At 51.7% G+C, this 21,263-nt stretch overlaps 9 protein-coding genes across 9 annotated transcripts; 5 read left to right on the top strand and 4 right to left on the bottom strand.

The window, feature by feature from the left end:
* Positions 1-1,878: 1,878 nt before the first annotated feature.
* Positions 1,879-3,052, top strand: N0V89_008862 (uncharacterized protein; the record flags this gene model as incomplete). The annotated part of the gene is made up of 5 exons (XM_056217615.1): positions 1,879-1,923; positions 1,974-2,061; positions 2,116-2,356; positions 2,435-2,706; positions 2,781-3,052. The coding sequence occupies 5 exons, from the start codon at positions 1,879-1,881 to the stop codon at positions 3,050-3,052; spliced, it is 918 nt and encodes a 305-aa protein (XP_056069171.1).
* A 2,388-nt stretch (positions 3,053-5,440) lies between these two features.
* kes1 (Oxysterol-binding protein 4) lies at positions 5,441-6,938 on the top strand (the record flags this gene model as incomplete). Its single annotated transcript, XM_056217614.1, has 5 exons — positions 5,441-5,515; positions 5,605-5,924; positions 5,974-6,388; positions 6,448-6,714; positions 6,765-6,938. The coding sequence occupies 5 exons, from the start codon at positions 5,441-5,443 to the stop codon at positions 6,936-6,938; spliced, it is 1,251 nt and encodes a 416-aa protein (XP_056069170.1).
* A 1,009-nt stretch (positions 6,939-7,947) lies between these two features.
* Positions 7,948-9,757, bottom strand: N0V89_008860 (uncharacterized protein; the record flags this gene model as incomplete). The annotated part of the gene is made up of 2 exons (XM_056217613.1): positions 7,948-9,563; positions 9,751-9,757. 2 exons carry the CDS (start codon positions 9,755-9,757, stop codon positions 7,948-7,950), a joined length of 1,623 nt encoding a protein of 540 aa, XP_056069169.1.
* Positions 9,758-10,107: 350 nt separating this feature from the next.
* Positions 10,108-10,914, bottom strand: SIT1_3 (ferrioxamine B transporter; the record flags this gene model as incomplete). Its single annotated transcript, XM_056217612.1, has 1 exon — positions 10,108-10,914. One exon carries the CDS (start codon positions 10,912-10,914, stop codon positions 10,108-10,110), a length of 807 nt encoding a protein of 268 aa, XP_056069168.1.
* A 1,150-nt stretch (positions 10,915-12,064) lies between these two features.
* SIT1_2 (ferrioxamine B transporter) lies at positions 12,065-12,601 on the bottom strand (the record flags this gene model as incomplete). Its single annotated transcript, XM_056217611.1, has 1 exon — positions 12,065-12,601. One exon carries the CDS (start codon positions 12,599-12,601, stop codon positions 12,065-12,067), a length of 537 nt encoding a protein of 178 aa, XP_056069167.1.
* Positions 12,602-13,597: 996 nt separating this feature from the next.
* Positions 13,598-14,890, top strand: PEX14 (peroxisomal membrane protein pex14; the record flags this gene model as incomplete). Its single annotated transcript, XM_056217610.1, has 4 exons — positions 13,598-13,630; positions 13,678-13,684; positions 13,746-13,989; positions 14,047-14,890. The coding sequence occupies 4 exons, from the start codon at positions 13,598-13,600 to the stop codon at positions 14,888-14,890; spliced, it is 1,128 nt and encodes a 375-aa protein (XP_056069166.1).
* Positions 14,891-15,776: 886 nt separating this feature from the next.
* N0V89_008856 (uncharacterized protein) lies at positions 15,777-16,350 on the top strand (the record flags this gene model as incomplete). Its single annotated transcript, XM_056217609.1, has 2 exons — positions 15,777-15,942; positions 15,998-16,350. The coding sequence occupies 2 exons, from the start codon at positions 15,777-15,779 to the stop codon at positions 16,348-16,350; spliced, it is 519 nt and encodes a 172-aa protein (XP_056069165.1).
* Positions 16,351-17,287: 937 nt separating this feature from the next.
* On the top strand, positions 17,288-18,154 carry N0V89_008855 (uncharacterized protein; the record flags this gene model as incomplete). The annotated part of the gene is made up of 1 exon (XM_056217608.1): positions 17,288-18,154. One exon carries the CDS (start codon positions 17,288-17,290, stop codon positions 18,152-18,154), a length of 867 nt encoding a protein of 288 aa, XP_056069164.1.
* A 1,574-nt stretch (positions 18,155-19,728) lies between these two features.
* Positions 19,729-20,871, bottom strand: N0V89_008854 (uncharacterized protein; the record flags this gene model as incomplete). The annotated part of the gene is made up of 3 exons (XM_056217607.1): positions 19,729-20,002; positions 20,069-20,556; positions 20,629-20,871. 3 exons carry the CDS (start codon positions 20,869-20,871, stop codon positions 19,729-19,731), a joined length of 1,005 nt encoding a protein of 334 aa, XP_056069163.1.
* Positions 20,872-21,263: the final 392 nt, after the last annotated feature.

Below are 21,263 nucleotides of genomic sequence, written 5' to 3'. Positions count from 1 at the left end.
CCCCAGCCTGCAAGACGAGTGCTCCGATCAAATCAATGCCTATCACCAATCGCTACACTCTTCTCTACAATGCATCCGAATTGGAGTCCGACTCAGACGAAAGCTCTCACATGACGAATGGCATTCAAGTGAGCAGACAATGGGCCGATGCCGCCGTAGCTTGAGGGTTTCTGTCATCAAAATCCGTGGCTACCTCCTGCAGACCTTGCTGGCGGTCTTCTACGATATCACATAACATCGTCCTGGAGGAGACAAGAACTTATCACCAATGCCGCAGCTTCGCTCTACTGACCCAGAGACCGGTGGCGTATATTGCCTGTATCTTACCTCCCTTGTTCCTAACTGTATCACGGATAGCTGGCATTGCATACGATGACCGGTCCGCTCAGTGGGTACCTTAGTTTTCCATCATGCATCCTTGCAGACGAAGTATGACTTCGCGTATACCTTTTCGATGGACGTACCATATTCTAGCATTAGAGCGTGTGGCATTTCTGGCGTCCCGTGGGGCCCGTTGTTCTCTTCTTCCAATTATGTCTCCCCTTCTAAGCATAGATACCCCAATTGTAAAATTTCCCACGGCCTTCATAGTGATTTGGATTATTACCAGACCCTCACCTGAATGTCGAACGGCTGGCCTATACAGCCATCCAAGAGCGATTGCCAAGCTCACAACATCTGTACTGCGTATGAGAAGCTTTAGCGCTCGACGCGGCTGCATGGCCAAGGCATCAGAGATCAAAAGCACTCAAATTCTGGGCATGGCAACGTTCCCATTTCGGAAAGGGGATACTATTAACCCGCCGGGGGGTCGGCAATAAGAGCCAGGCTAACTCCGCGCACGCAGCACGACTACGCGACTGCCTTCCAACTTCGTTCTTCCCCTCACATCAGTCATATGGAGAAGAAGAGAAAACGACAATTCGGCTTGCACAACGTCACGATCGGCTCTAACATTCGCCAATTACAATGACATACTCCGTCATACTTCACGTCCCACGCAAACCGGGTATCAGCTCTGAAGAGTTTAAACATCACTGGGAAAATGTACATGTTCCGCTTGTGAAAACACTTGTTGGACATGAATTCCCACTGTCTTACACGCGACACTATATTGAGCGCCCCGTATACTCTCCACCATCCACGCCTTCTCCGGTCGACCCTGCTCTTGACCAAGCTGGAACAATCACTGAAGACCCTCAAGGCTTTATCGATGTAGATGGAGTAGCTGTCCTCACATTTGCGAACAAGGAGCACTATGATAGCTTCAGCGCAAAGTTGGTGGAGACGAAGAGGAACCACGTGTATAAGGAGGATTTAGGGGGTTTTGTGGACATCGCGGCGTTGAAAGCCATGTTTGTGGTAAGTGCATATGCTTGAAGTGTATTGGATGACACCGTCGCTGAGATGAATCGCGTTGTTCAGGGTGAGACCAAAGCAACTGGAAGGGATGGGGGTATGGTGGGATGGAGGTTTGTGGGGAGTATTTGATGGTCAATCCTTATAATGGCCATCCCCAAGGTTTCTTACTTCTGATGTTGGGGACGTTCGAATCTCCATTTCTTGAGTGGCTGTGGTCTTATCCAACGCTGGCGCACCTGATTATACCCTTTCAAATTTTGATCAAGTCGTAAGCCACGCCCATAACCCTGAGCTCATACCTCACCAGCCCTAAAGACGGAAATTATGCTCTCGCAATAACCATGAAAGATCACGCATCGCATGCCACTGGAGTCTAGCGCACTTTCTATCTCCGCGCCGTACATTAACGCCGAAACTCCACCTTCTCCACCGCCGCACCGGGCACACTGCATTGCAAACACAGCACACTACCGATTTAAGTTACTGTCGCTTACCACCTACACAACTTGACTGAACATGGCTCCACTGGTCAAGGTTGCTGTGATACAATTGTATCCAAAGGTAGGCGAAGAAACGCTGCGACTGGGATGCGTCATTTTGATGGGGTATAGCCGATGCAGCCCGAGCACAACTTCAACAAGGCCGCAACATATATTCGAAGTGCGGCTGCGCAAGGTGCAGAATTGGTTGTATTACCTGGTAAGCTCATTCTTCCGGCACGCAATCATTACATAATCCTGACTTTCATCCAAGAATACCACCTCACGAACTGGCTGCCCAAGGATCCAGCATTCGTCGGCTTATGCGACCAATGGGAAACGTACTTGAACAAGTACAAGGATTTGGCCAAAGAATGTAGAATATGTATTCAGCCTGGCACGATTGTGGAGTCCCATCCCCAGGAGGAAGCGGATGAGAACAAGCTGCTCAATGTAGCTTACTTTATTGATCATGAGGGTAATGTCGCTGGTAAATACGTTAAAAAGAACTTGTGGTATGCTTTCAAACGCTTCCTCTTCGCTCAAAGACACTCAATGATGTTACTGTTTGATGGACGCTGACGGCACACCAGGCACCCCGAACGCGAGCATCTAACAGGCAGCGGGCGAGACGTCCATGAGGTCTTTGACACGCCCATCGGCAAGGTGGGCATGCTAATTTGCTGGGACTTGGCCTTCCCCGAAGCATTTCGCGAGCTCATTGCCAATGGTGCGGACATTATCATCACACCTACTTTCTGGACGCTGAACGACTGCAATGCTGCGGGGTTGGCGCTGAATCCGAGCTCGGAGGCGCTGTTTTTGGATAGTATGTTAACGAGTAGGGCCTTTGAGAATACGTGCGGTAAGCTTCATATTACTAAAACGTTCACCCAGATGAACCTGGACATGGGCCGGTATGCTGATTGATGTGTACAGCCATCGTCTTCGCCAACGCGGGAGGCCCGCCCGGTCACGGCTACGCCGGCCTTTCGCAAGTCGTAGTACCGTTCATAGGACCCCTGGTGCGCATGGGCAGCTGTGCGGAGGGAATGAGCGTTGTGGATATTGACATGCAAGTGTTGAAGGACGCTGAAGAGAACTATCAAGTCAGGGCGGATTTGGCGAGGGACGATTGGCATTATGACTACAGGCATTCGAATTCGAACACGAAGGACAGCGAGGATGGGAAGGCCAGAGAGAGGTTGTAGAATAGTCTGCATGGCCAAAGGTCGCGCCATCAACAGCAATCAGGACGGATCTCAACCAAGCCTAGTTTCCGCACCTTGCATGCGACTGCGTGTGGGCTCATGGAGTAACGGATCAGACTTACACACTATTATGGTGCACTCTGCACACTTGTACAGATTGCTCGACCCCGATCGAATCCGCAGGAAGCACAGCATTGTGTTAAATGTATCAGAAATGGGGTGTGAGGGGGTCGGGAAGGTTTTGGGCGCACTGCTAATCTGATGAAAGGATGCCCAGGTGTCATGTGTTGGTGCCCTACCTTCCTAAGGCGTGCATGTACATGACTATTCTATAAGGAACGTGAGAGTTCAGTCTTGTTGTGAGGTATTTCTCGCGAGCCTAAAGCTTCATATCAATTCGAATTGAACAGTGCAAGCAAAAACATGTCGACGAGGAGCCGTCCCACAGTACAAGAAGCCCAGTATCTATTATTATTCCACAGCTAAAACCTTAGAGACACTAGATCCTCTACCCCTCTAGAAGTCCAATAACTGGCAATCTTTTTGACCTGACGCCTTCATGGCTCGAACTCGTCAGCTCGGAACAGCTGGTCTGTTCGCAACCCGTCAACCGCGATCTAGCGTACCTGCCCGTTCACTTGTTCATGGAAATCAGCCGCACTGGGTTTTACCCTTCTTGAAGACTGTTCTCAGGCCATGATGGCCAGGATAGAGATTGTAAACAATGATCAATCGTTGTTTGGCTTTCATCTAGATCTTGCTTCAAGTGGCATCATGCTCATCCGACTATTTGGCTAGAGGGCTGCTATACCTGGTATTGGTATTGCGGTGTGATGGGAAGAAGATGGGTGGAAAGGAACGCGATAACTCATATTAGTGTCAGAAACGAGGGAGCCGATAATTTGCGGAGACTCCGCGCACTTTGAACGGAAGAAGTGGATCGTGAGCGGATGCTCTCTGAGGAGCATATAGCGTGGCTCAAAGTCGGCCTTGTCTACATCCCATAAGTTATTCGTTCTGTCGTGTACGCACGCATCTGTCGCAATCGTGCTCAGCGAAAGCTAATCGGCAAGGAGAGATCACTGTCATCGCTTCAAGTTTTACTTTCCACTTTCCCTCCTCACCTCCAGATAATCAAGGCAACATGTCCACCTTTCGTCTAAAATTTCAAGGAGCGGAAAGGCCAAAACTACGACAGGGCGCCATTATTGCTCAGATCCGTCAGCTCGCGCTGCAGGGCCCTACAGAAACTCGTCAGTTTCCTAGGCCCCGCCGCTCATTGTGTCCTAGAACTCAGCATAAACACGCCAGATGGGCGCAGGCATCGCAGGCGGCGAGCAAAGCTCCCATCATTGCATCAATGTGGTAGTGGATCCGTGATGCTGGCGGCTGTGCAATGTCCCGTGATCGGTTTTTACGTGATCATATTATTGTGGTCATTATGACTACGCAGTCTAGACTTGCTTCAAGTGCGACAGCGGCTCTTCCGACTGGCGGCGACGCGAGCGATGGGCCACGTACCGCATACACCATGGGGCTGTTGCCTGGGTGTAGCTATACACAGGTGATAACGCAACTTGATGAGGACGAAGCAAGAATGAAAGGATGCATGGAGACTAGATATCGAGGGGAATATGTTGTTGGCTGAAGGGGAGCGCGGTCGTGAGTCGAAGATTTGAGAGAAGTAGCTCGTGAGCTGAAGTCCCCTTGAGGTGCGGGATCGGACATGAGCCCCGGGAATAGCGACGCCACAGGCACCGCCTCCCCAGCAAGAGTGCAGGCACGTGACGGGTTACCATCCATCCATGGATGCTGGAAGATCACTGTTGCTCCAGTAGTATGATGTATTCGAGTCGTGGTATGCTCTCTGCTCTCGATCCAGGCGACCTGTACATGTGCGGTGCTTCACTGGAATGTGAGCGTATCAGTCGGGGACATTGTTCGAAAGTATATTGATGTGTTCTGTGGGGATGATCAGGCGGACTTCAGTAGTGAATGTGTGTGAGACATGCACGCGTCGCTTCGTCGTTGCGAAAATGATTCTTGCGTGCCTGGCATAAGTGTCGCTGCTGTTTACAACCCCTCGCAAGACCTCAAATACAATCCGTTCAGAACACGATGAACTGCAGCTCCAGATTTGCCTCCACATCTCGCCTATCTGGAACTGTGTCGTCGTCGATCGCATATTTGCTGGGGCGCACAGGATAGGCGCATGTTTTTATGACGTACGTGCACGCTCAGCCACTCACGCGGGCCAGGGACTGCGATGTGATCCACCTCGAGCACTGACTCGTTGCAGCATCCCCTCCTCCACATTCTCACCGCCCGCAACAACTTCCTATTTCCAATCTTTCATTGTCAGTTGCGACTAGCACTTTAGTATTTACCATGAGTTCCAGCAAAGGTCAAGAGGGTTCGGCGGTGCCCACCAAGCAGAAAGGTTCATGGTCCAGCTTTCTCAAGGTATGCTTGCGACGCATGAGAGTTGGAGTGTTTATAGTGTTCACAGGCCTACAAATGGTGTTTCATTGTGCATACTAACAATTTGACAGTCCATAGCATCCTTCAACGGCGACTTGTCATCCATGACCGCACCTGCGTTCATTCTCTCCACCACCTCCCTCGTCGAGTTCTCCTCATACTGGACCGAGCACCCGTCCGTTTTCGTCGCACCCGCTGCCGAGAAAGACCCTGCGAAGCGATGCATGCTGGTATTGAAGTGGTTTCTCAGCACGCTGAAGCAACAGTACGCCAGTCGTAGTGAGAAGCTGGGTAGCGAGAAGAAGCCTCTGAACCCTTTCCTGGGCGAGTTGTTCCTTGGCAAGTGGGAGGACGAGTCAGGTGAGACACAGCTGGTCAGCGAGCAAGTCAGGTACGCCATATCTTGGATTGGAGCTTTGGGGTTAGGCTAACGTGGGTAGCCACCACCCTCCTGTTACGGCATACTCCATCTGGAACAACAAACACGGCGTCCGGCTCCAGGGCTACAACGCGCAGAAGGCGTCCTTCAAGACCACCATTAACGTGAAGCAAGTTGGTCACGCTATGTACCACATTGACGGCTTCAACGAAGACTACCTTATCACCCTTCCTCCGCTGCACATTGAAGGTCTGGTGGTAGGAGCGCCATACGTTGAACTCAACAGCGCCACGTACATTCAGTCCTCGTCCGGTTACACTGCGAAGATTGAGTATAGCGGCCGCGGTTGGGTTAGTGGCAAGTCCAACAGCTTCACCGCTAGCGTCTACCCCGAGGACAAGAAGAAGGAGCCCATCTACACGGCAGAGGGTCAATGGACTGGAAAGTTCAGTTTCAAGGATGCCAAGACGAAGCAGGTACGTTTCGGCACTAGCAGCGGTATTGATTCTCGAGCTCTTACTGACTCGCCCTGTAGGTTGTTGACACCTTCGATCACGGAGCAACGAAGCCGACTCCTCTGACAATTGGTGCCATCGAACAACAAGATGACTTCGAATCACGAAGAGCATGGAAGAAGGTCGCCGATGCCATCACAAAAGGCGACATGGACACTACGTCATCCGAGAAATCCATCATCGAGAACCGCCAGCGCGCTATGCGCAAGACCGAGAAGGAGCAGGGCAAAGAGTGGGAACGCAAGTTTTTCAAGCGCATTGAGAACGACCCGACTTTTGAGAAACTCGTACGTTGTCCAAACCCTGATAACAATAGTCGTTCGCTAACATCGCTTAGGCTGCCAAAATCGGTGAACAAGTTAACAAGGACGCGACCAACGGAGTATGGGCATTCGACCAAGAGAAGGCGAGTACGGCGAAGTCGCCATTCCACCCGGATGTTAACCCTCCCATTTATGTGGCTACGGACGACCTGAGCAGGACCAGCACGAAGAGTACCGCCGGGGCTTAAGCAAGATGCTTTGAATTCGCACTTTGACTAATGTTGTTGCATTCAGGGAGTACGTGAGATGGGATACCCGAAGAAACTTGTTACGGTTGGCAGGATCTGGGTCAGGAAGGGAGACACTTGGATCGAGCTTCGAAAGGATGAAACGAAATAATTTCAGGGTGGCGGGGTCATCATTATTCACGAGTGTATACCTAGATGTTACGACTCCCTAATGCAGTGTCTGATTTCTCTATCACACGAAGCATGCTTATTCCTCACCGAGTAATGAGCTATTACTCATTCACCATTTGTGCCTTCGCGCAACTGAACATTGGCTATAATACTCACCACAGCCAATACAGATACGAAGCAGAAACCCAGGCCCACAACGCCCATCCGAATCCCTACCCACATAAACGCCAGCGCAGTGGGCGGAAAAGAAGATGGGCTGAGGTTTGATGCAATGCACGCATGTCGTGTGGATGGTACCTCTTACACTAGGATGAGGGCACAACGCTCGTCCTCCCAGCAGCAAGGAGAAGGAGCAACCCCAGCAACACGGATCACTTCATCAATGCGTATAAATTCCCAGTTCCGCTGCTCTACACTTTTCCCGAGCAAAGATATAAGCGGGCAGAACGCGGCGATGCAGTATCCGAAGGGACAGAGGGACAGAGATGCTCCATACCCGGATGATGCACCACCTCTCCTGAAAACCCAGGGTACACGATGTCCTGCAAAATGTATGACGCCAAAGTGCCTACATGTGGCTTGTACAGATTGTGACAGATAAGTCTATATATGGAAGTAGAAGTCAAACAAAATGCAGAGATTCGCTAACACTATGTAGGAAGTATAACATCCAAAAATGTGCGTCAGGGATTACTTCAGGTCGAGCAGCCCAGATATGAACCATGCAAATGCAAGCATAACGCGGAACCATACCCACAACATTGTATCAAATCATATCCTCCTTAGTCCACACATTCACCATCTCTTCCATCTATCTTGGTGCCCATCTTCTATCTGTTCACTCCGCCTCCGAATCGTGCTCATCCCCAGGAATCGCACATCCGCACGGCCACACTCCACCTCTTGCTCCGGGATACTTTTCCGCAAACTCTTCCTCGCTCAACCCTTCATCTCTCGGGTCAATCTGATGCCCCACCCCAGTCTCCAGATCCTTATCCCCTTCAAACCCCCAAGCGTGCTTCTCATAATCCCACCCATGCTTCCCAGGCTTCAGGAATGGCAAGGTAATGTTTTTCTTTCGGCGGTGCGGAGGCCCGATCTTTTTGCCTGCGAGGGCGGCGGCGCGGGCGTTTTCGAGGTCGCGATGGGGGATGAGGGTGGTATTAACAATTGTGGACTTGCCGAGGTGGGAAGTGTGAGTATGCGCTGAGATGATGAGGTGCTCTCGAGTGGCTGGAAGTGGGAGGGCGCAAACGGCTGTGGTGCGGGAGGGCAGGCCTGGAGTTACTGAGAAGGCGGGGTCTAAGGAGAAGACGGAGAGGTAAGGGTGGGTTTCCACCTTGTGGACGTCATGGACTTTGGCTAGGTATAGGTCTTTGTCGGCATGGCTCCAGGGGAACGTATCCGGACGAGGGGCAATGCCACGAGGTGGTTGCGCTTTGATGATTTGAGTAATCGGAGGCTTGAATTGGGTATCAGGTTTGCCATTTGATGGCGCCATGCTGGTTGAAGTGGATGGAGCAGGAGTCGAAGTTTGAGGTTTTTCCGTATTAGAGGAAGGCAGTGCTGTATTTGCCTTGTCCAGCCTGAGCTTCTTGAAAGACCCTTGTGACTCTCGTGCTGGTAGCTTGCGTTTGTTACTGGCATCACCGTTTGTAGCCAAGGTGGGATCTCTATCCCCTATTTCTGGCTTTGAATTCGCTTTCTCCATAGAAGCAGACCGCTTCTTCGAGACCGGCGCCGGCACCATCACTTCATCCTCCAACACCAACAACATCTTTATCTCCTCACTCATACTCCTTGCGACCTTCTGCTGAGGCTGAGGCACTTCTTTGCCCTTGATAAACCCATTTACGCGCTTATCTCCTACACCCTCCCTCCTTGTCTCCTCTTTCCTCTCCTTTATCGTCCTCCCCTTTGGCCCCTGCCCAAAAGCCGTCGACTCCACCTCCGTAATCCAGTCCCCAATCTGATCCTTACTCCATTTTGGCTTCCCACTTTCCCCTTCCATCTCTTGCACTTTGGCATCGCCGGCGTATTTCCGCACATATTCTTCCAGCACTCGTTCACGAGAGATCTTATGCGCGATGACGCGGCCGTCGCGGGCGTATGTGAGGCGCTTCCCGCGGGAATCGTAGAGGGGAATGCGCAGGCCCGGAGCGATGTAAAAGCGTGAATCTTGGGATGAGGGGTCGGGAGTGGATTTGATGCCCTTATTAGGCGTCGATGTTACAGGTTTTGAAGGAGCGGTGGTCGGCTTGGTCGGCTTCACGATGCCGGTGTTCTTGGTGGATAGTGTGAAGCCCTGCTTGATACCCTTCTTTGCCGTCTTTTTTATGGATGCGGCTTTTATGGCGAGCGTGTTTGTGTCGCTGTGGACAGCGGTCTGACGCTCTTTCTTGCTGTCCATATTGTATATCTCTTGCTTTCTCCAAGGGGTCAATTGCTCTTGAACTTGAAGATGTGTAGTATGGGGAGTAGAGTCAAGCTGAACTATGACAATAAGCTCTCCCTTGCACAATGCGGAGAGCTCTGGGTTTGTAACCGTCGAAGTATATATGGAACAAAGCGACGCGCAAGTCAAACAAGGCTACTGTTAGCAACGCCATTGTCCCTCGGTCTCAATCTCTTTGACAATAACTCCACATTATTGAGGGGTGTAGGAGGGCTTATTGTTCGCCGCCCTGAGTGCCTGATTTGCTGGGATACGCCGTTCGTCTGAGCCACGTGCTCAACGTGAGCCTCACGGGACTAAGACTAGCTCATGGGCGTCGTAAGTAAGCCTGGCCTGGAGTTACATTAGATAAATCGCAAACGAAAACCTGCAGGTATATTTTTGGTGGAAGCAAGAGTAAAAGTTTGCCAATGATGTTGCACCTGATGCGGGCATGTGTTTAGAGATTGCTCAGCTACCTACGCCACCATGGAAAAGACCCATTGGAGCCAATTCGTTCAATTCCATTACCTAGAAACGGAACCGTTTGCACTACGATCCTGTTCACATGAGTATCGGAAAGCGGCTGGGACGAAGCGGGCGCGGCGTCGCTGTCTCCAACGCTGCTTTGTGCTGCGTACTTTCCGGGGAAAGTGACCCGAGTTCCGTTCCTTCATCGTCCTGTGGTACTTCAAGTGATGCATCTCGTATCAGGAAAGCCAGTATGATCAAGAGCGTTGATGCGACGATGCCAACAGCGCATAGATAGCGGTGACTTTCGACAAAGGCTCCTACAATGGCCATGCGGAGTGGTGAACCTGAGGGTGCGTCGACATCCCCGGGATTGGCGTATACCATTTCGATCTGAAAATCAGTCATCATTTGTCCGAGATATTCGTGAAGCCTAGGTCGCAGTGCGTTTGTCCAGATCGCGCCGGCAAGCAATTGCCCGATACCACCTCCAATTCGGCACGCCGTCATGTAGGCGCCGATGAGTGTAGACAGTTGCGTGTGGTCTCGCGCTCCTTGAACGAAGGCCATGGCTGGAAACGGGAAAAGCCCGCCAGCGATGCCCAAAAGTAATTGAGATGAGGTGACAGCGAGATGACTGATATTATCTACGCCGCTCGGGCGAGTGTACTGGACCACGAAGGAGACAAGGTAGAATATCGCACCAAAACGAAGATACCACCTGAGGTCTCGGGTTATGCTGATGATGACACCGAAGAAGAGCCCGACCAATGTGGAAGTGAAAGTGTAAAGGCCGACGATACGTATGGCGCTGTCTTTCTCTTCGTCGTATCTAATTCTCAGCCCGATATAGAGGTACGTGTGTTGCGCATAGTATGCCAGATGATAGAGAAACCCCATGCAGAGGGCTGTCATGATCCTCGTCTCTCCGAGTAACTGTACATGGTCAGCATTCTGAGTATAGCATCAGATCTACGAAATTAGAGTGGCGGTAGGATTGCAACTGAGTAGACTCGTATACCTTTGGTCTTTGACTTACCTGAGCTGGAAACATGGGGTATTTCGAGTACTTCTCCACGTAGTAGAGTATTGGGACGCAGAGAAACCCTGCAATACTGATGGAGATCATAGCAGGACTCAACCACAAGGCTTTACCATATGGCACAATAACCGGGACCGCTGCCCAAGGCGCTAGAAGGCACGAGACAATGGCCACGAAGCACATCCATCCAATAATATCCATTTGCCAGAATCGTAGAAGTTGGCGAGCGACGCAGCCTTGGGAAAGCTTCTGCTTGGTTTCTGATGTGTCCTCTGAATTAGACTGTGGTACTCGTTTCTTCGCGCGGCGCTCGATCGTAAACATGCCTACGATCAACGGCACCGAGCTTGCTGCCATAGTTGTTATTCATCACTTGAATAAAATCGTCCAGAGTTCTTCGACATACCGGTATACAGTATGGCAGACCACGCAAAACGCCAACGCCACGAAGGGTACGCAGCGGCAAGCGCGTCCCTTAGAGCAGCATTGATCCAGGTCGTTGCCTAGAGACCCGGCTCGTCAGCGATGTATTGAGTTGGAAAGATACTTCCCACTGATGGGGGGCTGCAAAGCATCAATGTAGACGATACAGTGCCTTGTCAAAAGGCTGGATAAACTATTTTACCCCAGGACGAGCGATGCAGTACCGGAAATTTTGACCTAGTACTATATGCCAGCTATCGCACAGACAGGACAACGTACCAGATAGGGAACAGCAGGTAGGTAAAACGCAATCACCCTCAGCTGCATTGATGTAATATCTGCGATTATGATTTCAAACATCGATATGACACCCAGGAAACCGATCTGATGCCGTTAGAAGAACCTTTTCTCTTCGAAGCTGTGGATGCTCACAGTCCAGAAGACAGTGCCAGTGCAGAACAATCCGATAGACGGAGACTTGGCTTGCAACGCAGTTCCTGTCACAGATTAGCTGCGTTTTGGGTGCGTTTTGGACCTTCTAGGAATTTTCCTAGAATGGCTCGGGGTATAAAAGCTATATGGCTGCTACTTGGGCGTTGAAGTTGTCCGGAAGAGCTTACCTAGCACATATGACACGACGCTGGCAAGGAGTGTCTCGGGACGACCAAACACGTCTGCGCTCTTCGAGATGATAGGGGTCAAAGAGCCAGCGCTAAGTGTTGCAATAGTATAGATGGCCCCCAGCATTCCGCTTTTTTGAAAGGCAATCAAAACCTCGAACTGATATAGCACGCGCAGAAAGTTGTCGAGGCTGTGCGCAGTCGCCAACACCATAATGAGAACGAAGATGAGGATCCTTTCTGAGGGCAGAATGTGCGCTCTGAGTATTTTCATGCGCATATATCCAGGACTATCGGCTCCAGTCGGGGGCTCTGCGTGTGTCCGAGAGATGTTTGGCGATTCGCCTGACGCAACTGAAGTATCGCGACGGCCAAGCTCAGCTGCACCCTCCTTGTCCTTCGGGTTCACATCGCCTTGAAGAGGTTCGGAAGACTTAGAGGAAACGCGCCATGACTCGCTCACGGTAATCGCATCGGGGTCGTACTGGTCAGCCGCGCTCATGGACACAATGCGCCCCGGCGGGTAAGTACTGCCTGGATCGGGATGCGTTGCTGAATGGGACCGGAGGCTGTCAGTCATCTCTGCGCACAACCTGGAAGATTTTGGCTACGCGTGTGAGCAGGGCCGCCTGGGAGCGAGGTTCTAATCAAGGAATTGGAAGGAAGGCCCCGAGACTGAGGCAGCTGACGGCGATTTAGCTACCTGTGGTGGAAATGATTGTACAGAGAGTAGCTGTGTCGCAAAGAGAAGGCGGGTGACTTGAACTTGTTGCTTGCGTTCAAGTTGAAGCAAACGGCGAGAATCGAAGAACACGTGAGAGTGAAGGAAAGCCGCGAAAGAAAATTATATTATTCCATTGTCTGCTACACAAAAGCGGTTCGATAGCAGCCTACCACCATTGTGCGCTGCTATCTCGCCAATAATCCACAGTTGATGATTACCACCAAAACTACGATAGAGAGGCTCTACAGTTGGATGGCTCGCGAAGAATGTAGAACACCGTCGTGGTGCAGAGCGATCAGTCAGTCACTGAGAGCAGTTAGTACATAAGCTTTACGGCACTCGAACCGCTAATGCGACGGTTAGGAAAGGACTTCACGGTTAAGAGAATGAACGCGTCGATAATCGCGTAGTCTTTGAGGGATGGCCTCGACGAAGCTGCGCCGGTAGGATCGAAATGGAGACCTTCGAGCGTACGAGAACAAAGAAGGACATCCAGGTATACATTCCTATCAACACTTGCTTGCTGACCTCAATATCGCCTTTTTGATGAATGTTGATGACTACCTTCTACTGCAGGGAATTGACGTCGGGAAAACAAGCCTGTTCCGGACAAGCACGGATGGGGAAACAGCACGTGAGGTTGATCGCGAGCCGAGGCAACTCCGCGCCTCCGTTATTTCGGGCCGCTTTGCGACTGCATGCTCGTCTAGCCATTGAACTGTTCAAGCGACCTTCCTCTGCTTGATGACATTGTGTGAGCGGTAGCTGTTCACCATGGTCATCCGCGAGGACCTCATAGAATCGGCAGTAAGTCATCCCAAAGAAACGCAACCGAGCGATACTGACAGCCGCAGGTCTCGTGTACGTTTATCGTGATCTCCGTCACTTCTGCAACCTCTGCCAGCCGCTGACATTGTTGCAGTCCTGCAAGACCCTTCGGTTGCGAGCGCGCCGTTGGAGAAGCGCATAGCCTTCCTCCAGTCGAAAAATCTTACGCAAGAGGAGGTAGACGCCTCTCTCGCGCGCGCCGCCGAAGGCCCCAGCCACCCCTCGCCAGCTCCGCAAAGCTCCACATCCTCCAACTATGCATACAGACCACCTCAGTCAGCTCCAGCATATGGGGGATATCCTCCGCCCGGGTACTGGCAACAGCCGCCACCGCCAGAGTAAGACTCGCCTTCACAGGTATTGGGGCAACGGACAGTCACGCTGACAAGTGCCAGGCCTCCGAAACGAGACTGGCGCGACTACTTCATCATGGCGACGGTGATGGGCGGTGTCGGTTACGGTCTCTACTTCACGGCGAAGCGATATATCGTGCCGCTCATTGCTCCACCTACGCCTCCTCAGCTCGAACAGGATAAAGCATCCATAGACGAGTCGTTCAAGCGTGCTTTTGACCTTCTAGACCAGTTGAACGAAGACACATCCGCTCTCAAGGCATCTGAGGAGGCCAGGACAACGAGGCTCGACAATGCCCTCGGTGAAATGGAAAGCGTTCTCGCAAGCTTAAAGGAGTCATCTAAGCGACAAGGCGATGACAATAGGCGGATAGAAGACGATGTTAGAGGATTGCGAGATCTTATTCCCAAGGCCCTTGATGCACAGAAGGATGCGACGGACACGCGCCTGAAGGAGCTGTCGAGCGAGCTAAAGAGTTTGAAGACACTTGTTGGCAACAGGATGGGAGCTGGTGCCGCGCGTCCGCCCGCGACCACGCCCGCAAGCTACTATGGCGCAGGCCAGACATTGGGCTCTGCCCCAACACCCAACAACATTAGCGGAGCAGCGACGCCAAACCCTGCGCCTGTCTCCGCCCCCGCAACCCCTGCGCCCGAGCAGCCAGCGGCTTCTCCAAGTGCGTCGGATATCCAGGCAAGCAGCGCAACAGTAGCCCCCACATCCGCGCCGGAAAAGCCTGCTTCAGCATCGTCACCTTACGGACGGATGGCGAATGGACGGGCTGCAATTCCCGCATGGCAGATGGCAGCAGCGAAGAAGAATGAGGAGACGAAGAAGGATACAAGTGAGAGCGGGACGGCGGTCGAAGCCAGCGCAAGCTCATAATCTCAATCTAACGTTGTAATCCCTTCTTCTAGCTTGTGTTACATTATTTTCATTTCAAGAATCTATCATGTCGGATGACGTATCCACAGGCGTATACCAAGTCTGCTATCTCTCACATCTCGGTCGTATCCAGCACGCGGTGCTTGCCCACCACATGCACTACCATGATCTGCGAGCATGTCGGAGATGCGGGCCGCATGACTTTGTGTACTCAGGCATGTAGTGTGGCAGCTGGCAACATCGCTAGTACTTGGGTATAGGTCTGAGTATTCTTTGGTGTGAGATCAGAATACGCTGCATGAGTCTTGCAAGCCAGGCGCTGGTGAAGGCGTTGTGGAGTAGCACGGAAAGAGCCATCTTACGCTACAATTTCCCCTACACCGTCATTAACTTCCGCTTTTCCACAGCCGCCGAGATTGCCTCGTATTACCCTCGTTAAAATTGCTTGCATGACACCCAACATCTTTGAGGGCGACTCCTTCTCGCGCGTCACGACGCCACTTGTGACTCCTGGAACGTCGCCAAGGACACGCAACTACCATGCGAAGCAAAACCACGAACGTGCACCCGTAAACAAAGTTTAAGATAGCATAACTTGCTGGCTGATATGTGCACAACATTGAGGCTGGATGGAGCTAAGAATCTAGGCGTAATCAACGAGGCGTACGAGTCACTTGGCGGTGATGTAGTCGATGCTCCTCTTCATCTTGGTCGGAGATGGATTCAAGGCTCAGACTCGCGAATAGATGGTATAAAAGGTCTCTCTGTCATGGCAATTCACAGTTTAAGCTCGACATCACACTCCACAGTAGTAGCAGCAGCAGCAAAGCAAATACACCTTCGAGATTTAGCATTCGAACATCTTGATCAATCCACCAGTTCCACAATGAAGAACATCTTTGCGCCTATCCTCCTCCTCGCTGGCCTCACCGCAGCCAACTTCGACCTCTACCAAGTCGATGAGAACAACTCGTGGGACGGTTCTGGTGTCTCGGGCCAGTGGATGATCTTCGAAGCCGAGCCCGACTGTGACCAGGCACTTGGAAAGCGAGGTAAGCATCCTCTCAAACAGCTCATAAGCATCCCGTCGTATACTAACCCTCATAGACTCTTTTAGGGTTCTTGCCCAGGACGATGTATCGGACGGCTCGGGCGTCGTCTGCGAGCCCGTGAACCAGTGCTACTACTACGGCAACCCGTCTGAGATCAACAGAATCGAGATGAACTTCAACAACGATGATCCAGCGAAGTTCCACTGGACCATCTATAAGGACCGCAACTTCGACATGATCGGCCTCGATGGAAATGTTTACGGCACCTGCATCGTGTTCCCCGGCGACGACTTCCAATGCAGCGAGGGCACCTGGTCGAACGGCGGAAAGAGGATGTTTAGGTGCCTTACGCCTCTCACTACACAGGATATTATTGCTGGAAACGGTGGAGGCATGGTTGGCAGGTAAGGGCTTTAGATGGCTTTTCGCTTGATGGGGTGTGTGGAGATGAAACATTGGGGGTTGTCGATGTTTGCCTGATCTTTTCTCAACGTAAATTTTGGTTCGTCATTTTAGTATGCCATATACAATCTTTGAAAGGTGTTCAGCAAGGACATTCAGGTAAACAACGAAACAGTGGTACAGTTCCTATTCATGACTAGGTCGCGTTGCAGCTGGCTACACGACATCTGTGCCAAAGCCATATTTTTCGTCTACAGCGAAGCCACTGCATGTATCAATCGGCTGATGATCTCAGTGCATTGGATTTCGCTTCATCAACCTCAGTCCCCCATGAGCTAGGAGGGTGCCGTACATAACCCAAAGCAGCATAGCGCTGTCCTAGCTGATAGCCCCAAACACGTGAGCGGTGGTCGCGGGTAGTGTCGGAGGAGCCATTGAAGCGGCGGCTGCAGCCCTATCTCCCCAGCTAACTAGGTACCTAGCCTTATCTGGGGTATCTCTTTGTACCACCCGGTAATACGCGACAACACCATATTATTCAGGTGACGCATATCTGGCTGCCACGCCACGATCGCCAGAATCCAACGGTTGTTTGGCTCCGACTACCTGCGCATCGGTACCTTTAGACTATGATAAACGTTGGTTACCCAAACAATAAGCGGGAATTGGCAAACACGCTGTGACCCCGGGGCCTGAACTGTGTCTTGTGACCCAGGTTTTCTTCCCGAAAGAAGCCTATCGAGCCTTCCTTATCATGTTGACCGCCAGACAAAGCAGCACGCCTGCTCCTATAAAGAGCAAAGATACGGTTCTTGCTTGCGTTCAGCCCATTGTTTGAATCCCGAGCCTCAAACAATATTCCCTACTGCCATCGAATTCTAACCTGAGCGTCCCGCTGCTCTCGTTACGCACCTGCCCTGCTATACCTCGACGCCGTGTGTTCATGGCCTCAGACTCCCTTCTGCTCACCACTACCGAGGACTACGACAACGACGTCACCGTTGGCACGATAAAATGTACCGCACCAGTAGCGTTCGGAGGCGAGAAACAATGGCTCTATTTACCAGCTACCAAGAAGTTCGACCTCACACGCGGATCAGCGCAGAAGATGGCCTTCGAATGCGATGCAGATGAGCGCCACACCGGCTTCATGATCGATCCTGGAGCATCAGTATTGGTAGTCGTCGACATGCAAAACTACTTCATCAACCCAATGTATCGAGACCATGCCGCAGGGATCGCTGCCATCGAACCGACCTTGAAAGTCATCGAGAGATGCCGAAAGGAAGGCATTCAGGTCGCATGGCTAAACTGGGGAATCACCGACCAATCCCTCAAAAGCATGGCGCCTGCAATCCAACGAGGTTTCAGCAAGAGCTTAGGCTGGCACATTGGTCTCGGCGCTCAACTTCCAAATGACCAAGGAAGATGCCTCTTCAAGCGCACATGGAACGCTGATCTCTACGACCCTTTCAAAGCTGTCGCTCAACCCGGAGATCTCTTCTTTGACAAGACGCGCATGAGTGGACTATGGTCTACTAAAGAACCACTGCACGAGTATCTAAGAGCTGTTGGGAAGCAGACTCTAATCTTTGCCGGCGTGAACACGGATCAATGCGTTTTCGGCACAGTGTCTGATGCATACTCCTATGGTTGGGACTGCATCATGCTGCGTGACTGTACGGGTACTATGACCGGTCGAGGTGCGCAGGAATTGACAGAGTACCAGGTGTCCACAAACATGGGGTTTGTGACAACCAGCCGCGCACTTTACGAAGCGCAGGTCGGTGACCACTTTGAGGAGTATTGAGTTGGCATACCCTGCTCCGTTTGAGTATTTTTCGTTCGTTGGGCGGTACGTTGATTGCTGTGCCCTTGAGCGTTTCTTGTCATACACCCTTACTGTGTATACAGCAGACATAGATACATGTGAAAATTCCATCCGAACCATATGGCGTTATCAAGGGGTTGCGCGGTCCAATCAGGAGAGTGCTTGCCTATCATTCTACCTCGTTCTCCATTGACGGGGAGCTTTTGCTGTCTGAGACAACGCAGCGCAGCAAATTCGGTCTAATGCATCTCCACTCCACGTATTGCCGGTTCGTATGATGTTGCCCTTCGTTCCAAGGGCCCATCACGTGCGCTTGTGACGCCCGCGGGCAGCCCTGTTTCTTACCCCAGCTCGGCTATTTCTGACTTTGCCACTTCCATGGCTCGCATCCTTGCACCACCGTTTCTGGACAAAATAACGGATTATCTACACGCTAACACGAGCTCAGATTGCGTTTCATCATGTTCTAAGCACACAGCCTTGCTGATGCTGGCGGCCGGAGGCCGCATAGCCTGCCTGAATCCCTGATCGACCTGGTATGACGCGGCACTAACTGGCCGCAATATGACCTTGCGTCCGCAGCAGGGAACGACAGCGGGCCTACTAAACCACAGGTCCACCTTTGTAGCAGCAGTCTCTCTACCAAAGTCTCTCGATGCTACTACGTTTGCACGATAATCCACCATATTTCTAAGTAGCATCTAATACGCTTTCAACATACGGTACGGCCAGAGAAGACATACCTGCTCTTCCGCTGTAAATGACACCCTACGCATCCGAACTCGACGACGAGCAAAACCCAGCCCCGATGTTCCAATCACTCGACTGCGTCGCCAAGATGCGCAGAGAAAGCGAGGAGCTGTCGCGGATCCGTACAAACTCTACATCATCCGATGCATCGCGGCGACCGTCTATTCCCGAGCGAATTATTGTCACCGAAGACGGCGTTGTAAGGGCGATCGAAACCATTGGCGTATGTGACGAGGAGGAAGAAGAAAGAGGCAGGAAGAGGTCCGAATCAGGGGCTGGGAGGTATTATGCGAGTTTTGGGGAAAGGCCAGTTATTGATTAGGACGGAGGGCTGGGGAGGGGAGCGGAAAGACGATACCCAAATGGCGTTTGAGCAGGATGCGAGTCCACATGACAGCGACCCATAGCGAGCATAGCGCCTTGAACGTCACCAATGTAATGAATTATGTCAAAAACCCCACTACACGTTTCAAGACTCAGATTGATTTAGTCTCGTGGACATAGTCACCTTTCTTTCCTATTGATTCACCCCTCAACCTACCCTTTCAGCATCCTCTTCACGTCCCTCATTTTCTTCGCTTTGCCCACATCGATCATATGCACCACAACAGTACACATCTCCCGCTCTCGAACATACGGAGCTTAATGGGTAGAATGTGAGGGGTAACCTTAGAATTGAGGTAGCGGGTGCGGAAACTCAGCTGGAGCGGAGACATGCATAACGACTCCCTCTTCGCAGAACCGAGTACAAGTCTTACTGTACACTCGTATATATGCTAGAACGAGTTGATTCACTTCCTAGTTTAGTCTACATCCGGCACTAGTTGGCCATTGATGATCATCATGTTCTCTCGGCCAAGCTTCTTCATCGCTTTCAAAGCCTCCTCATCCCGTAGCTTTTTCGTCTCTTCGTCTGTAACAAGCACAAAATCATAAGTCAACAGCTTGGAGCCCTCCTTGACATCGTACTTCTGCGCTTGTTCTGCGTTCACGGTGCCCAGATCCACGATCAGCGATTCCTTGACACCGAACACCGCGTCGGACGTCTCATAGGGGTCGCCTCGGAGGTACAATGCTCTGTATATGATCAGCCTAGACGCTTGCAACAGAAGGAAAGGAGTAGAAGGATAGAGAGAAACGTACGTAATCAAATGATCGAACCCCTGCTTCTCAAACATGAAATGCATATGACTCGGCCTCCAAGGATGTCTCCCCAGCTTCTCCAGCATAACACCCACAGGCCCATCATTCGGAATGCGATACGGCACCGGCACAATCGCCTTGAACCAAAACGCACCCTCCTTGTCGCTCCTCATGATACCCCTGCCATCGGGTTTCTCGCCGGTATAGCTCTCGTACTGCACGTCATACGAGCCTTTGCTGTCCGTTTCCCAGATGTCGACTTTGACATCTTGTATGGGTTTGCCGTCCGTAGACTTCACTGTACAGAGGCACAGCAGCGGCTCGCCGCCCGGGTCGGCGGAAATGGACGAACCGGTTGATAGGTCGTGCGCGTCGTGCGTGTGGTAGGGGCCAAGGACGGTACCTTCGGTGGAGGCCGGCGGTTTGGGGTGGTCTATTGAGTCGACGAGGAGGGAGAGGCCGAGGGTGTCGGAGAGGAGGATGAATTCCTACAATTGAAAGAAGGTCAGAAGCGTATTCCATAGCAGAGTCTACCGGGTTGAGGAAAACGGCATGCTTACCTGCCGCACATCTGTGCACTTCTTCCCAACTGCCGTCAAGAACTCAATACCTGCCATCCATTCCGTGGTGCTGAGACGCGTCTCTCGCGCAAAGTCATGCATGTGCGATACAAGCCTTTCCAGTACATACTTAAGCCGCGCGTCGGAGCTTTGCGAGTTGATCAAGTGGACATTGTCGGTGATGTTATCGATTGTGAGATCCTTGAGGATCGGTACATCGACTTTACCATTTGTTCCTGCCATTGCGGGGTCTTCCGGCCCGAACAATTATCAAATCAATTAGTGAGAACTTAGGTTAGTAGTTGATGTGGAAAAGACATAAAGACATGAAGAGACAGAGACATGAGGCAGCTATAGAGTTACCCGCCGGTGGTAATAGTATCAGTCAGGCATTAGCAATGCGTTCCGCGGTAGCACATCTCGAACGGGTCAATTCCGAAGGAGGGGTAGCAAGCCCTCCCCAGACATAGCATGCTGACATGACAGTAGATAGAGGGCTGCTCATAGGTTCAGAAGCGCGAACTAGGGGAGTGACGCGTGCTGTTTCGCCCCGCTTATTAGGGTCGCGAGGATGGAGGACGGAGTAGAGCTCGGTACTTAAACAGTGCTCCCGGGATGTGGGGCCAAAGCCGGGG

The sequence above is a fragment of the Didymosphaeria variabile genome (assembly GCF_027946475.1).
Source record: "Didymosphaeria variabile strain IMI 356815 chromosome Unknown scaffold_6, whole genome shotgun sequence".
In the NCBI taxonomy this organism is placed as follows: Eukaryota; Fungi; Ascomycota; class Dothideomycetes; order Pleosporales; family Didymosphaeriaceae; genus Didymosphaeria; species Didymosphaeria variabile.
The sequence above is the reverse complement of the archived record's forward strand: the minus strand, read 5'-3'. Positions and strand labels throughout refer to the sequence as shown.